A 17713-nucleotide genomic window follows, 5' to 3' on the forward strand; every position below is an offset into this window, starting at 1 on the left:
GTCCAGAAGACTGTCACATTCAGACTGTTGCAAAACACACTAGTATTTTACAGTCTCTTTTAGTCTCTTTTCTGCTCTCCCTCCCCTTTTGGTATCAGTTGCGTGTTGCTCTAATTCACACTTAATTCCTGAAGTCTAGTTTAGAGTGGTGCTGGAAAAGCACAGCAGTTCAGGCAGCATCCGAGGAGCAGTAAAATTGACGTTTTGGGCAAAAGTCCTTCATCAGGATGAAGGGTTTTGCCCTAAATGTTGATTTTCCTAGAATTTCCCCTCCGAGCAGCCTACCAACAGCACAAGGACTGTACCTCAGTGCCACCTTCTCAAAGCAACCAGGGATGGGCAATAAATGCTGGTCGGCTAACGGCACCTATGTCAAACAGGTGAATAAAGACAATTTCCTCTGCCTACAGAAACCAGGGTTCTGAGTATTAATGTATGTAGTAGGTAGCACGTGCAAATGCATCACACTATGGGCCCAGCTGATGACCTTAAATTGGTTTGTGGTGTAACTTGTGGTGTAACTCCTAACATAGTTCAGGTTATTTAATAAATCATTTCTAAATGTAGAATCACATCAAATGGTAGATATACCTTCTACAGGCTTGCAAGCACAAGCACAAGCATCACTCTACCAACTGTGTATGATCAACTAAACTTGTTGCTTAATACGGTCTCCCAGTTGTTGGGATAAATGGCCTACTGCCCTAACATCACACCCTCACTGTAACTTATATCACACTACTGCTCATTTGTCTGCTAGGCAAGATGTCTATTTAGCTTGACAGCAGTATTCCATTGCCAGTCTGATACCAGATATGTAGGCTGATGTTCAACTCTATCATTTTACACGGAATTGAAGTAATCATATTTCAAGACTGCATTCCCATCATTTTATTGATTCTTATTTTGCGAAACAAAAGGCATTTGTTCCATTTCTTTCCTGTAGAGATTAACAATGTTAGCACAGTAACCACTGGGGGGGGGGGGAAGTAAAATAAATTAAAATGTCATGATTTTGAGATGTCGGTGTTGGACTGGGGTGTATAAAGTTACAAATCACACAACACCAAGTTATAGTCTAACAGGTTTAATTGGAAGCACTAGCTTTCGGAGTGCTGCTCCTTCATCAGGTGCTTGTGGAGTACACAATTGTAAGGCACAGAATTTATAGCAAAGGTTTACAGTGTGATGTAACTGAAATTATACATTGAAAAATATCTTGATTGTTTGTTAAGTTTCTCATCTGTTAGAATGACCATGATAGTTTCACTTCTTTCATATGTAAATCACAAAACTTTTTTAAAAAATCACATTCTCAAGTTAACCGTAACAATTGGTGTCTGTACTGACACAGTTACAGATGAGAGACTTAACAAACAATCAAGATATTTTTCAATGTATAATTTCAGTTACATCACACTATAAACTTTTGCTATAAATTCTGTGTCTTACAATTGTGCAATCCACAAGCACCTGATGAAGGAGCCTCGCTTCTAATTAAACCTATTGGACTATAACCTGGTGTTGTGTGATTTGTAAATTAAAACGGATCGTCTGATTTCATACATGAGGTTAGTTATATTCTGAGGCACGAGGCAGCTAAGAACTGTTGTAGTGATAATCCTTTTAGGGAGTAAAACAGGTTTGTCTAATCCTTCAACAAAGCATGAGAGTAACATTGTTCAGGAGTTTACACAGATGCAGAAGCCATGCCATCCCTGGGAGCTGTGAAAATTTTCACAATGTTTAGGTTTGTTTGCTGTGGTAGGATGTTCCAGTTGCAACAGCTATTGGCCAATGGGAAGTCTGTCAGTTCTTCAGTCCCAGCAGCCCCTGTAGGTGTAATGGTAGGGTGAGGGATTGCAGCAAGCCCTGTAGCAGAAACACTGGGTTCGGCCCAAATTACATGGAGGTAAGTCTCTCAGGGCATATCAGACAGGCCCCAACGAGGAGGAAAGGCAATTAATTGCAGCAGTAGAGGAGGCTTATCCAGTGGGGTTGGCCCGTGCCAGTAGGGGGACGCTTTGTGGGTGCTAAGAAGGTGGAATCTCAACCAAGTGAAAAGAAGACTGCCAGGCTTTTCTAGGTCGTCTCTCTAGATGGTGAGATGCCAGCTGTGATGGAAAGAGTGCCTCAATTGGTTTAAGGGTGGGTTTGCTGCCTACCACAAACTGTTGTGATATTTAAGGGGTGCATCTTAAGCTACTGACAATCTCTGCCATCTCATCAGGTGTACACAGAAAAGAAATATAAACATTTTAGAAAGCTCACAGAGTACATGAGAAAGCATTGGCAAGTAGAATAAACACAAAACCCATTTTGTTTTGGTATGTAAAACTAGTTAGGGAAAGGTTCGGGCCCATCAGGCACCATAAGGTAATGTGTGTGTGTGGATCTGGAGGATGTGGTCACAGTCTTTAACACTTTACATTGGTCTTCGCAATGGAAAAGGATGGTGCTGGTATGGGCTTCACACTGGCGAACTGTTAAATATTAGGAGAAATTTACATAGACAAAGGACATACTGGCAGACATAGCAAGCTGAAACGTAGTTAAATCAGCAGGCCCAGATATAACACATCTCAGACTGCTGAAGGAGACAAAGGTGGTGATATTAGGATTTTCAAATCTCCTCTGGCAGAGGTGGGATGTCAGAGGAATGGAGGACTGATAATGTTATCCCATTATTTAAAAAAGGAGAGAGGGATAGATGAGGAAATTACAGTCACTCTAACCTGCCTATTGGAAGAAATTCTGAAGACACAATACGTATAGACTTGGAGAGACACAGGATAGTCAGGGATAATTAACATGGATTCGTTAAGGGATGGCCGTGACTGCCAAATTTGATCAAACCTTTTGAGGAAGTAACCAGGAGTTATTGATGAAGCTAATGCATTTGATGTGATCTACATAGAACTTCAGTAATGTTTTTGATAAGATCTCGTGTGGCAGACTGGTTCAGAAAGTAAAAGCCCATGATATCCAAGGCAACTCCCATATTTGATCCAAAATTGGCAGAGAGGCAGGAAGCAGAAGGTGATGGAAGACGGCAATGTTCCCTCAGAGCACAATTGCTCTGAATATCCATGTATGCCAATCCCAACAGCAACCTCCGGTTTTGGAAGTCGCTGCCACCTATGAACCTTGGAGGTCTGCGTAGAAAAAAAAATTGACAGATTATGTTTAGAGGGATGTTTCTGTGACTGGACATCTGATGCAGTGGAGTCCTACAGCGCTTAGTGCTGAGGCGCTTATAATTTGTGGCACACGTTAGTGAGTTGGATTTAATTGTAGGGTTTATGATCACAACATTTGTGGATGATACAGAAATTGGTAGGGTGCTAAGCAATGAGAAAAGCAGTTGTGAACTGCAGGAGGATATCAGCAGACTAGTGATCTGGGCAGAGCAATGTCAAATGGAATCCAACATGGAAAAGTGTAAGGCAATGCACTTGGACAGAGCTGACAAGGTAAGGAATTACATCATAAATAGTAGGACCCAGGAAAATGTTGAAGATAAGAAGGACCTTCATGTGCATTTGCATAGATTTCTGAGGTGTATTTCATCCCATCTTATCAAAATATGCTAAACAAGCTAAAATTGTCAGGAAAACCCAACTAGATAACAAAATAACAAGAGCGAACTCTGGGCAGATTCAGCTCACTGCTTACATTGAATGAACGCCATGTTGCAAACCGAGCGCCAACATCTCAGGGCATATGCACCCTCATGATCACAAACATTGGCATAGGACATGACCCAACCTCTGAGAACTCTTATAGCATATCTCTGACCCACTTACAGGGCATTTCTGTACTTCAATGTTGCACTAGCAACTTTTATTGTAATGCTGCAGAAAGAACTTAATGAAATTGGGGCACACACAACCAGCCCAAATTTCACCTTGGTCAGCCTTGATATTGCATATATTGTGCACTGTTTGCAGGCCTATTAGTGCAAGGATCTGTCCTTGGTCACTCTTTGTGGCATTGTCAAGACAATGGTGGAGACTTCGTGGAGTATTCCTGAAAATCCTTTGTTTACACAGTGAGGTGATAACCTAACTCTCAAGCATGAATCATCAACCAAAAGAATACAGGGGACAATTTGAACTAAATAAATATACCCATTCCACATGTGCACACTTCATCATACCTCAAAATCAATGCAGAATTATTATATCAGGCAGAGAAATACACGCATCACTCATCAATAGCTTCAGGAGTACTGATCGCACATGGAATTGAGCAGAAATTGTCAGCACATGCCCAAACCGAGATTGTTTCAGAGACAAACACAACAGTGTGACAAAACAGATGCAAAACTAGAAAAATATTATAAACAGAAAAACTGGGTAATCCTATTACGACACAATATGATCCAAGATGTACTTCAACTATTCAAATCTAACCAGCCTTTTGAAAATGTACAGTAGAGCTCACCATAACAGGGTAGTTTAGCATATCATCAATATATTTCTGAGACTTGCTAGTTTATTGTTTTTTTACTTAAACACAAAATTATTTTGTTTTCCTTTGATATTAATACTTTAAGTGTTTGTCATTAAAGATAAATCTTTAAAAAAGATGCTGTGATGATCTAATGGAATAGTCTTCACTTGCCTGGCAGAGTGCAGTTTCAACAATACTCAAGAAGCTTGACAGTATCCAGGATAAAGTAGGCCAACTGTTTGGCACTTTACTCACTAGCTTCCTCATTCAGTCCTTTCAGCATCGACACACAGTGACATAATGTGTACTAGTCTGTACTCAAAGCCTCCTTCAACAGTATCTTTCAGATTTGCAACCTCCATGTTACCTAAAAGGCCAAGGGCAGCAGATGCATAGTAACAGCACTACCTAAACATTCCCCTCCAAGCCATTCACCATTCTGACTAGGAAATAACTTGTCATTGCTTCACTGTTGCGAAGTTAACATCTTGGAACTCTTGCCCAAACAGGGTGCATCTACTCTCGATAGATTGCGGCAGTTCAAAAAGGTAGCTCACAACCATCTTCTGAAGGGTAGTTAGGAATAGACAATAATTGCTGACTTTGTCAGTAATGCCTACACTCGTGATTCAATTAAAAAGTTACCTGGACCTGTAAGGATGCATATCTTTAAATATTGTCAGTCATTACTACCTTGATACAGTACATGATGTAATGGTTCCATGACTTGTAGTCAGTCTACAAACAGTAGCAGTCAAGAGTAGCTCCACATACTTGGCCTCATTGTTAACTCCATCTACATATAGTCTGGTCTTCACATAAAAAGAAGTTAACATAATTGTTTGACAAAAATATAAATTGCTGGAAAAGCTCAGCCAGTCTGGAAGCAATTGTGCAGAGATATCAGAGTTAACGTTTTTGGTTGAGTGACCCTTCCTCAGCATGATTGTTTGACTAATCCATGTTGTACAATTCTTATTTTTGTGTTGAAGAGACAAAGGCAGCACCAACCCCTTTCTTAGAATGGGCATTAGCAATGGACACATCAACTCTTGCTGCCCATCCAAATTCACAATAGTCCACACTCCAACTCTTCGGTTAGAAATTCAGCAAACTGATTAAGTGTTGTAAAGGAACTTCACTGACATGATATGTATCACCGCATGTTATTTTATGATATTCCCCCTTATATGTCCCTCTCTGAGCCACAAGACATAAAATTACAGGAACCGCTTTTACTCATATATGCTTTTTACTGTTACCATTCAATTTCTCCACTCATTGAGTCCACTGCTCAGATAAAGATCCCCTGGGCCCAGCAAATCCATACTGGTCAAAAACAACCACCAACTATCCCATTTTCCAGCACTTGCCCCATAGCCATGCATGCCCTGTCTTCGTAAGAACACATCTAAATACTTCTGACATGTTCTGCCTCTACTACTGGTACAGGCAATGGGTTTCAGACTTTCTAGAGCATGGGGAAGCACATGGTTGAGTGTTAACATTGCTGCCTCACACACCAGGGTCTTGGATTCAATGCCATCCTCGAGTGACTGCGTGAAGTTTATATGTTTTCCCTGTGTCTGTGTGGGTTTCCTCCCACAGTCCAAAGATGTGTGGGTTTCCTCCCAACTCCTAACCTTAAAGGACTGAGGAATGAAGGTAAGTATGCCAAACACCTTTTTAACCACCCTCTCTATATGTGATGCAAACTTCAAAGAATTACATGTCTGAACCCCCAGGTCCTTCTGTTCTGTTAAACTATACAAAGCCCGACCATTAATTGTATAAGCTCTACTCATATTTGTTATACCAAATTGCTCATAGTGTCAAGGGATGTGCAGGCTAAGTGGATCAGCTATGGGAAATGCATGGTTATGGGATTGGTGGGATGCTATTCAGAGGGTTAATGTGGGCTGAATGGCCTGTTTCCACACTGTAGAGATTCTATGCTGAGTTGATATTTTACTATGCCTGATTAGACGAGATATCAAATGGCTGGCTCTCTTGGATGGTAAACAAAGATAGAACAGTTAGGGAATCACAACAGCAAGACAGAGTTAGTGATTCACGCAGCACGAAAACAGACCCTTCGGTCCAAGCAGTTTATGCTAACATAACCCTAAACTAAACTAATGTCACCTGCGTGCTCCTGGTTTATATCCCTCCAAATCTTTCCTATTTATGTACTTATCCAGACGTCTTTTAAACTTTGTAGTTGTACCCACATCCACCACTTTCTCAGGAAGTTCATTCCACACATGAACCACCTCTGTGTAAAAAAAATTACTTCTCATGTCTTTTGTAAATCTCTCTCCTTTCATCTTAAAAATGTAACCCCTTGTCTTGAAATCCCCCATCCAAGGGAAAAGGCAGCTACAATTAACTCTATCTATACCCCTCATTACTTTATAAACTTCTATAAGGTTGCCTCTCAACCTCCTATGCTCCAGTGAAAAAAGCCTATCCAGTCTTTCTTTATAACTCAAACCTTCCATACCTGGCAATATCCTGGCAAATCTCTTCCTAACCCTCTCCAACTTAATAATATCCTTTCTGTAACTGGGTGACCAGAACTGGAAACAGTATTCTAAAAGTGGCCTCACACTTGTCCTGTACAACCTCAACATAACTTCCCAACTCCTAACCTTAAAGGACTGAGGAATGAAGGTAAGTATGCCAAACACCTTTTTAACCACCCTCTCTATATGTGATGCAAACTTCAAAGAATTACATGCCTGAACCCCCAGGTCCTTCTGTTCTGTTCAACTATACAAAGCCCGACCATTAATTGTATAAGCTCTACTCATATTTGTTATACCAAAATGCAATACCTCGCATTTATCCAGATCATTCGCCATCTGCCATTTTTTAGCCCATTGACCCATTTAGTCAAGATCCCTTTGTAATCTTAGAAAACCCTCTTCACTGTCTACTATGCCGCCAATTTTAGTGTTGTTCGCAAACTTACTAACATACCTTTTTTTCTCATCCAAATCATTTATTTAAATGACAAACAAAAGAGGAGCCAGAACTGATTCCTGTGGAGCTCGACTGGTGACAGGCCTCCAGTCCAAAACGTAACCCTCCATTAATACTCTTTGTCACATGCCATTAAGCCAATTATGCATTCAATTGGTGAGCTCACCCTGAATCCCATGTGATCTGGTCTACCATGCAGAATCTTGTAGAATGCTTTACTAAAGTCCAAGTGAACAACATCTACTGCTCTGCCCTCATCAATCTTTTTGGTAACTTCCTCAAAAAACTCAATCAAGCTCGTGAGACATGATTTTCCTTGTACAAAACCACGCTGCCTATCCTTAATCAATTTTTGCCTTTCTAAATATCCATAAATCCTGGTTTTTCAGGGCTGGGAAGGGTAATGGTTGGCAAAAGTGAGGACTGCAGATGCTGGAGATCAGAGTCAAAATTAGAGAGGTGCTGGAAAAGCACAGCAGCTCAGGCAGCATCTGAGGAGCAGGAAGATCAACGTTTTGGGCAGAAGCCCTTCATCAGGAATGAGGGGGATAGTGCCGGGGGACTGGGTTCGTTTCTAGCCTCAGGTACCTATTTATGTGAAAATGTGACACAGTGGCTCAATGGTTAGCAATGCTACCTCACAGTGCCGGGGGCCTGGGTTCGATTCTAGCCTTAGGTACTTATTTGTATGAAAATTTGGGGTAATGGTTGGGACCACCAGGGTAGCCTTTGCTGCTTGTGGGCCCCTCTTTGAGTCATAGAGCCTGGATTCCAAGATCTCCATGAAGCTGAAGGCATCATCACTATGCCAACAGCAAAATAACTGGGAGTACTGTAAGTGTTCATTAAAAAGGGCCTTTAATTCTGCCAATTGGCTGCAATCTGTCACATAGCACTGCCTCCTGCCCACTGCTGGCAGCTTCAGAGCAGCAATGTGGATCCATCCTGATGCGGCTCCTTGCTATTTTACTAACATGCGTACACACACAAACATTTAACTGATATTTCTGGAGCTACCAAATCTATTTAAAGATATTCACAGTAGGTGGCTTAGCTGAGAAGAATCTTAATATTGTTTAGCTTGTTGGAGTCTGATTCCAATGTTGCATTTCTAAATATGGAAGAAATCCCTAGTGCATCAGAATTCATGGTTTAGGAGTATAAAATTGAAACTGATTTCATTACAGTTGGAGAGGCTGCGACTATACTTGCTATTAGTCTTCCAAATTAATACAATAAAATGAAATTTGAGGGGTTAATAAATCATTAAATGTCTTCTGAAATAACTGCTAAAGGTTACACTGAAAGACAAGTGTGCCATCTAGTGTGGTATTAAGTCAAAATGTCATTAAGATGGTTACAGATTCTATGACAGGTCTGAGTTGGGTTTGTTGACCTTTCAGAACAGAAAACCAAACCTGTCCAACTGCCTCACCCACTCCAACCTCTCGCCCTCATAACTTGCAGCCCTCTACTCCCTCCACTCCAATCCCAACCAAAAAAAGAGGACCAGAAAAGTTGATTCTCCTGCTCCTTGGATGCTGCCTGACCTGCCGTGCTTTTCCAGCAACATACTCTCAACTCTGATCTCCAGAATCTGCAGACCTCACTGTCTCCTTACAGAACAATCACAGGATTACAAAAGGCTGGGGCTTAGCCACTTGTGCTTGCTATTTAAGGCCCCAACTGGAAAGTATATGTGGACTATAGTGTGATGGGTAGCACCATTTTTCAGCTATTATATGATCTCCTTAAGCCCTAAAATAGTAGGCAGGAACCGAATGCACTTTTCTGGCCAGAAGTTCATCCCTCCTCTTCACCCTCATGATGGGCAAAACTAAGCAAGAATCAATATTTACCTATATCTGAAGTAGGTCAGTTGCAAATACATAAATAAGCCCCCTAAATTCCTGCTTCAGACCCTTCCTGCCTTGGTTTGATTCTGACTCTGAGAAAATCAACTCTGAAATATAATAGGATTATAACTATCTTCTCTGTTTCTGGTTGGCATTCAATCTCCCGCAACCAAACCTCAAAAATGTTCATCCTCAACTCCTGACAGGGAGGGTGGTGGTAGAATGGCAATGCCACTGAACTAGCAATCCAAAATTCCAAGCCAACAAACAAAACCTGCATCAAAGAGGTGCCTGAGGACAACCATATGGCAATTGTTGTAAAAACCTATTTAGTTCACTAATGCCCTATTAGAGAAGGAAATCTGCCATCCTTATCTGGTCTGGCCTTCTTGTAACTCCAGAGCCAGAGCAATTGAATTGATTCTTACCTGTGTGTGGGCATTTTGGGACAGGCAATAAACAGTAGTCCAGCCAATGACACCTATGTCACTTGAAGAAATAAACAAAGTCCTGAGAACTTCAAAGCACTTAGCTGATGCTGATTTCTCCTACAGTATTGCTTTTGTTACAGTGTTGTCTGAGGTTTAATATTTGAGGTTCCTGGTCTCACTACTACAAGTGAAGGAATAAGTGCATGCTTCTGAATTAGTTTCAGTAATTGTCAGATAAGACAGCATCAAGTGTGAGTGGGATGCTCCAATGTCAGATAGCCTGCAGAACACACTGTTTAAGCCACACATGATTACAATGAAAAGCTATAGATTCTAATAGAGGCAAAGATCATCATTTTTTAATAAGAGAGGGATGCAGTGATCTGGAAGGGAACAAATGAAACTGGTTCAGAGTGAAAGAGTAATTCAGATTACATACTTTGTTGCGAGAATCATCTTTTTCCTTGGCGTCTGTTCTTTTGGTTCAAGATGTTGTCGGGCTAGCTGCTCTCCCACTGCTTTGGCTGGAAATTCTGTCTCGCATGTATAGCCAAAATCCCGCGCCAAATGGAGGGCCTCACCTTATGGGAGAAGAGAAATTACTTTTAAAATCTAAATGACCAATATACCTGGAGAATAAAACTGTGTTAAATCAACTTGTTGACCAGAAGCTAGATTTCCATCTGAAAGAAAACCCAAATTCAGCACCAAATTCATAGAGCTTCAAATGGTAAATAACTTACTCTCAACTTCAACATTTCATGATAGTATAAACACTCAGTTATATTGTCTGTGGATCTGAATCCACACCAACACTTCAATAAATGTTATTTTGCAACTGGATACATATTCCAATGGATGAACATAAACAGCACCTTGCAATGATCAGACTGTAGGGTGCTGTTCTGATTAACAGCTACTGTGTATACTGCACTGGAATACCTGGAAAATTCAAACCACAGATTTTGACTCACTTGTCATGAATGATATTCACAGTCTTGTATTACCATATGATTATTCTTAGTTCAATCAGCCCACTAGATGGTGCACTTTATGGTGTCAACGTGCCTTTTTGAAAGAGAGAGAAGGGAATCTACAAATGCCTCACATTTTCTGTGGCTTCCTGGTTTCTGTTGACATTGAGTATAATTTATAATAGCTCCAGAGAAATTTGCATGACAGGTTAACTTGAATACCTTGCATGTCAAAGAAAAAGGCATCAGGAATGGAACCTAAAATGACAAACATCCAATGAAAATACTTTTTTTATAAAAACAGATGAACTTGCATCAAAATAAAAAGAAAATAAAACTAAAGGATCAACAATAGAAGGCAGCAAAGCAGCTTACAATGTTCATAAGAGTACAAGTTTAATTCTATGGAATTTTAGAAAAATAAATAACTTGTGAAAAAGACTTACATAGTATCTTTCACACCCTCAAAATATCTGAAAAAAATTTCCAGAAAATGAAATACATTTGAAATATAATTATAGTTTCTGTAATGTAGGATAATAATGCACAATAAGATCCCACTTTAAGGCAGAGACAGTTAAATTATTGACTAATGATGGAATGAAAGGGTATCGGCAATGTGCAGGAAATTGGAATTGAGATGCCAATCAGATCAGCCTTGATCTTTGAAATGTGGAACAAGCTTAACAGGGCTAAATAGACTACTCCTCCTAATTTGTATATTTATATGTTACAACCATCAGTCATACGAACCAGATAACCTGTTTTTGTGGTGTTGATTAAGGGATATGTATTGGCCAGGATACAAAGGATAGTTCCCCTGCTCCTCTTCAAAATAGTGTCATATCATCTTTTATGTTCACCTGAGAGCCAGGATCTTACTTTAATGCCTTATTCAAAAGATGGCACTTCTAACAGTATAGAGTGCCCTCGAAACTGCTCTAAAGTGTCAATCTTGATTTTTGTGTTCAATTTCCTAGTGACACTTGAACCCACAATATTCTAACGCGGGGTAAGAGTGATACCAATTGAATGTAGTCTACTGTAACCTTCAACAATTTTTTTGTTGTTGGATGTACAGGCATCCTCAAATCACAAAAATATAAAACAAGATAGAAATTTGTAAATTGTGGATATCTCTGATTTGATGAGGGTTGAAAGGTATATTTAACATCACTTCAGCCTCACATTGGCGACAATGTATGGGTTGGAGTGTAAGTGCAACTGATCCAGAGCAAATGCATCAACATTTATAGTTTGCCTTTTTGAACATTTTTAGATGTTCCCCCATTTTTCTTTCTCATTTTCTCTCTTTCCCCCTTCTAAACCTTTTGAAACCTTGTTAAAGTACAATTCCACAGTGTTAAGTTTTGAATCAGTAGCTGGAAAACTTAAACAATTATCTGCAAAAGAAAGGAGAAAAACTTGCATTTGTAGAATTCTTTTTACACTCTAAGGGAATCCTGAAGCTCTTCGAAGCCAATACTTTTGAAATGTCCTCAATTGCTTCACAGCTAAACACATACAATGAGGTATCATCAATACTGAATTGTTACCTGACCAGATCATCTTGTTTTTGACGGTGTTAAGGGTTAAATGTTGGTTGGGATATGGTACTCCTGTTCACTTTATGAAATAGTGACAGCAAATCTCTTCCTTAAACAACGATAACCTGATTTAATGTTCCATCTCAATGACAATATCTCCCAACATGCTGCATCGTTAACAGCACAGTCAACCCAGTTTGCACACTCAACTTTGTATGTGGACCTTAAACCTACAATCATCTGACTTAGAAGTGAAAGTTTTACTGCTAAACTAACCTGATTCTGAAGTACAATAAACTAAGACATTGCATGCACTTAGGAGAATCTTATTTACGCAGCAGACATTTGTCACATGAATTCTTTATTACCAACAGCAGTAGAAGCAAAATCTATCATAGTTTTGCTTTAACCAGGAAGTGATTAGGAACTTTAAAAAGGAAAAAATAAAAAAGAACAACTTACATCATGATGGTGCCTTCAAGGACCTCAGGCAGTCTGAAAGCCCTTTTCGCTCACTAAAATATTTCTTGTTGTACTGCAGCAGCCAATTTATGAACAAGTTCCCACAGACAGCAATGACACAATGACCAAAACAAAATCAGTGTTTGTGATGTTAGTGGTGGGGGGTTGGAAATTGGCCAGGCTGTTCATGAGAATTTTCCTGTTCTTTTTCAAACTAATGCCACACAGAAAATTGTATTCAGAGAGGACAACAAGATGAAATTAAGAAGGCAAAAGACTAGGTTAGGTTTTCAGTAGGTTTGATTGGCTGATTGATATCCATATGTCGATGAAGTTTCAGACATTCTTTGGTGGCTAATTCAAGTAATCATTCTTGTTGGTGTGAATTTCAGTCAGACAAATTTTATGTCAAATTTTCACCTAATTTTGTCTTCATCCAACATATTTTGATCTGCTTATCTGGAGAGACCATCATTTGTAGATAGCTCGTACCACTGAGTTTCTTGTAGCACTGAACCACCACACTCTGGAAAGTCCAGATGACCAGAACCAGGTGTCAAATCTAATCATACATTGCAGTCCACTTAGGATTCAGATGAGGAGTAATTTCCTCACCCAGAGAGTGGTGTGTCTGTGGAATTCACTATCACAGAACACAGTTAAATCCAAACATTGAATATTTTCAAGCAGGCATCACATATGGTTCTCCGAGCGAAATGGATTAAAGGCTATGGGGAGAAAATGGGAACAAGGTTATTGAGTTGGATGATCAGACCCGGTCATATTGAATGGCACAGCAGGTTGGAAGGTCTAAATGTCAAACTCCTGCTCCTTTTTTTCTCTGTTTCTATGTCAAATTAAGAATCTTCCTGTTCTATGGGGCCCAGCGATTCACAGCTTAAAACCCATGTGCCTTTGGGAGAAGAAAACTTGCAAGTGGGTTAAGCAAAGAAATTATTAAAATCATAGAGACATAGAAATCTGAAGCAGAGAAAGAGGCCCTTTGGCCCACTGAGTCCACGAAAATCAAAAACAACCACCTAATGAGTCTAATCCCATCTTGCAGCACTTGACCCATAGTGCTTGACCCATCTTGCTTGCTCACAAGCAAGATTCTTGTCCTAGCATTCAAAACTCATTTCGAAATATGGATGTTTTGCTTTCAACGTTGAGAACTTCCATATTGCTAATCTCACCCAATTTTCACAATTGATGCAGCAATTCCCGAGTCATTCAGGGGCTGGAAAGATTTGCCCATTCTTCCCAAATTATTGAGCTGAATTTTAACTTTCAGACCCTTCCACAGTGAAATTCGTTGACAGCATTTCAAGAATTTGGTAGTTTTAGCAATGTGTTGGCCAGTTGACTTTTAACCCAACGCTGATTGCTAGGTTTCCTGATTAAAACGAAAAGGCTTGGTGATGACTCATCTGAATCTATTTCCACTCCGGTGGTTAAAGGGATCCTCAGAACTGTAACATTGTCGATGTCTTTTGTGAGAACCAGAGCTTACATAGATTGAGACATCAAGCGGCAAGACAATACAACATTTCAGCAAAGCTTCCCTGGAGATAATGGTGTGAGTTGTAAGAGTGCCCAGAGAGATGCTGTGAGTCTCAGAGAATAATCAGGAGGTGGCAAAAGAGGTCAACGGGACCTGGGTCACAGAAGAGATTATATGAAGTGATCAGCGCAAGAAAGATTTCTTACTCAATTACATTATTAGTGCTTCTGAATCTCTTGTTGCACATTGTTCTCCTCATACATGGCATCATCTTCAGACATTAGCTATTCCTCCAAAGAGAAATCCATTGACTCTGCTTCAAAGCTGGATTTTGGACAAACATGCATGATGACATTTCTGTTCTGAGGAAGTGACTTTGGATGTGAAATGTTAATTCTGTTCCTCTTTCCTTTGATGCTGCTACACCTTCTGGGTTTTTCCAGCATTTTCTCATTTTATTTATGATGGTGGTTGCAGAGCAGATGAACATTAGTGGAGTCGAACCCCTTGCATTTAAAGACAAATATGACAAATATTCTCTGCATGACTCACTGGACCTGTGAGAATTCAGAAAGGCAGAAAATCCAAGCACCCTATCATGCTGACTGATCTCATCAGTTACAAAGTGCTAGCCTTGACAAACATGGGATTCATTCCCTAAGCAGTGCAATTTGATTGTGAAATTCCACAAATGTCATGTGCAGATCCTTGAAGAAGGCAAAGAACTTCAGAGTTGCAGTGGCCTTAACTACTACTGGCAGTGCCTGTACGCCTGGTCCATTTGGTTGAAGGTCTTCTTCCAGGAGACAGCAAGTATGCACAGCCATATGACAGGAAAGTCTGAGCTCCTGGACACTGATACTCAGACACGTTCAGAAAATGAATTCTCTACCTGAAAGGCATGTATTATGGTCTTGCCTTTTACAAGCTGGAGCTCTGAGTTTAGCACCAATCTCTGTGGACTACTGGATGGTTGAGGAGAAAATTGATGGTGCTCCTCCTATGGCGGTTAATGTTGCCATTGCTACTTCCCTTGGTCCACATTTGATGTGCAAGGAAGAGCTGCATAAGCTCCTCCCATTATGCTGCATGGGCCAGATCAAAAGCAAAATACTCCAATGTGTTGGAATGGCCACCAAAGTACTGAAAATTGCTCCCATAGAAGTGGAAGCTCATTCATAGTACAAGTCATGTGAATCTTCCACTTAAGCAAGTAGGTATTATTTCAATATTAAAAGTCTTTCTTATTGTGAATTGTTCATTCTTGTCAGACCCTGCTGTCATCGCACTCTGTTTGTCTTAACTGGTTCCATGAAATATGGACCACCTATACACACAGAGATTGTTTGAAGAAATGTATTTGTACAGCGTAGCTTGTACACTGAGATCACCCCATAGTCTAATGACCACTCATGTTATTCTGTGTTGAGGCATGAAGGAAGAAGCCATTAAAGGCAGCCTCTTGTACACTGTGTCAGAAGTATGATGCTGAAATTGTGTGGATTTTGAGAACTAACAGAGAGCTAGTTGCTGTAAAATTTCAGTATGCAACTTTGTATTACTGGGCAGGTCGTTGTTGCTTTGAATTTTCCAGACCCTGCAACTATGGACTTGAATGGTGACCTGCGACAGAATTGAAATTTGTTCCAGTCTCAATGGTAAAGTTTGTAAAACTACAGAGAAAAAGAGAAAACCTGAACAAAAGAACAACTCTGCTTTCAATGCTAGGGAAAGTAGGAAGACAAATTGCCTGAACTTTACCAAAGATCAACAAAGCCATAATGGAGAAATTTTGTAGGCTTTGAAGACTCTCTTTGAACCTTTTGGCTAATATTATTTGTGAACAGTGTGTGTTTAACATTAGAACATGGAAAGAAATAAAGACATATTGCAGAAACACCAGCAGAAAGATAAAGACCAAAGTACCGTATGAAAATATTCTGGAGAACAGCAAGCAAAAAAGAACACATGAAGTATGAGGAAAACAGAGCTCTAACTACAACGAGCAGAATCATTTTGTACACAAGCATTATGCTGGAAAGAAGCAAGTTTATAATGGTGGCTGCTGAGAAATGTCAGACAATGGTTCTGACAAATCGATCTACACACACAGGAACGGATTGGCACCTTCCTATCTCAAGTTGACGAATAATTTGTGATTGTTAGAATGATGACTACAGACTGGAGCTATTTGCAACATCATGGGCTTCACATATCTATGTGAAGTAACCCAACATGATGATTCAAAACTGAAGGCATTGAAAGATAAATTTGGGTTTATATGATGAAATAATGCTCACTACAAAAGGACAAAGTAAACTGACAGTTGAATGAAATGGTAAGAAGAAGGACCTGGAGTTCCAGATAGCAGATACTAAGCAGGTACCTCAAAAGCTTGGAATGCGATGTGCACCAGAACGGATTTGCAGCATTTTGCAGGGCAACAATCCACGGACTGTTTAACAGATCATAAGAAATTTAAAAGGTCTTTTCATAGGTCTGTGCTGTCATTCTTGTGCAGATCATCTTGAAGTAATGGAAAGCGTGAGACTAATTAAACATCGACTGAGGAGAGATCCGACTGTCCCCAGCCTGGAGGACAAGATAGAGGAAGTGACAACTCCGACAAACTGGATGAGCAGTATGATAGCAGTAAAGCAAGTTAGAAATCTGACAGTACACATGAATCCAAAGGATCTCAATAAAGCTTTGAAGAGATCTCACTATCCCATGCCAAATCATTGAAATAATGTTGCCACAATTTGTCAATGCAGGGATTTTTACTGCTTAAAATGTGAAGGATGGATACTGACAAGCAAAGTTAGATGTAAGGAATCATTTTCTAAACTGCTCCTTCATGCCACTTGGGAGCTATAAATGGTTGTACATGCTGTTTGGCATTCCTCTTGCTCCAGTTGAGTGTCAATGCAGGCAGCATGAGATAGTGGCATTCCTGATAATGAAATTTGGATAATAAAAGAAAGAACTGCAGATGCAAGAGATGCTACTGGAATAAACCACAAAGTGCTACAGAAACTCAGCAGGTCTGGCAGCACTTGTGCAGAGATAAACAAAGTTGACATTTAAATTCCAATATTATTTGTTCAGGAAAGCATTACCAACCCTTCCTACTCTTGAACTGAACTAGCCATATAAGTAGGAAGTGCATCTTACTCATTCAGTGGAGACACCTCAGAAACTTCTTTTGCTCATGCATCACCATTAACTGCTTATTCGCTCCCATCAGACTCAATCCCTCCTTTAGTCTCACTGGAGAAACAAATAATCCGCAACCTGGAGCAGAGGCCTAGAACCCTATGGCTAGGGTGAAGGGGAAGGGGTGGGTGGGTGGAAGGAGTGAAGGTGGTGAAGACATCAGGCTCCTCATTCCCTATGAGGAAAAAGTTCTGGATTTCTGAACCTTGCTTCCATGAAAACGTCAGAAGTAGGGATATTCACCGATGATTCCACATCGTTTAGTACCATTGGCAATTCCTCA

At 40.1% G+C, this 17713-nt stretch overlaps 1 protein-coding gene across 2 annotated transcripts in view; it reads right to left on the minus strand.

Moving 5' to 3' along the window:
* tfap2d (transcription factor AP-2 delta (activating enhancer binding protein 2 delta)) overlaps positions 1 to 17713 on the minus strand; it is a 121218-nt gene that overhangs the window by 17065 nt on the left and 86440 nt on the right. For both annotated transcript variants that reach the window (XM_072549623.1, XM_072549625.1), the window contains one exon: positions 10167 to 10308. In XM_072549623.1, coding sequence (XP_072405724.1) covers positions 10167 to 10308 — 142 coding nt within the window. The remainder of the gene's footprint in view (positions 1 to 10166; positions 10309 to 17713) is intronic.

Source organism: Chiloscyllium punctatum, chromosome 3 (assembly GCF_047496795.1).
Source record: "Chiloscyllium punctatum isolate Juve2018m chromosome 3, sChiPun1.3, whole genome shotgun sequence".
In the NCBI taxonomy this organism is placed as follows: Eukaryota; Metazoa; Chordata; class Chondrichthyes; order Orectolobiformes; family Hemiscylliidae; genus Chiloscyllium; species Chiloscyllium punctatum.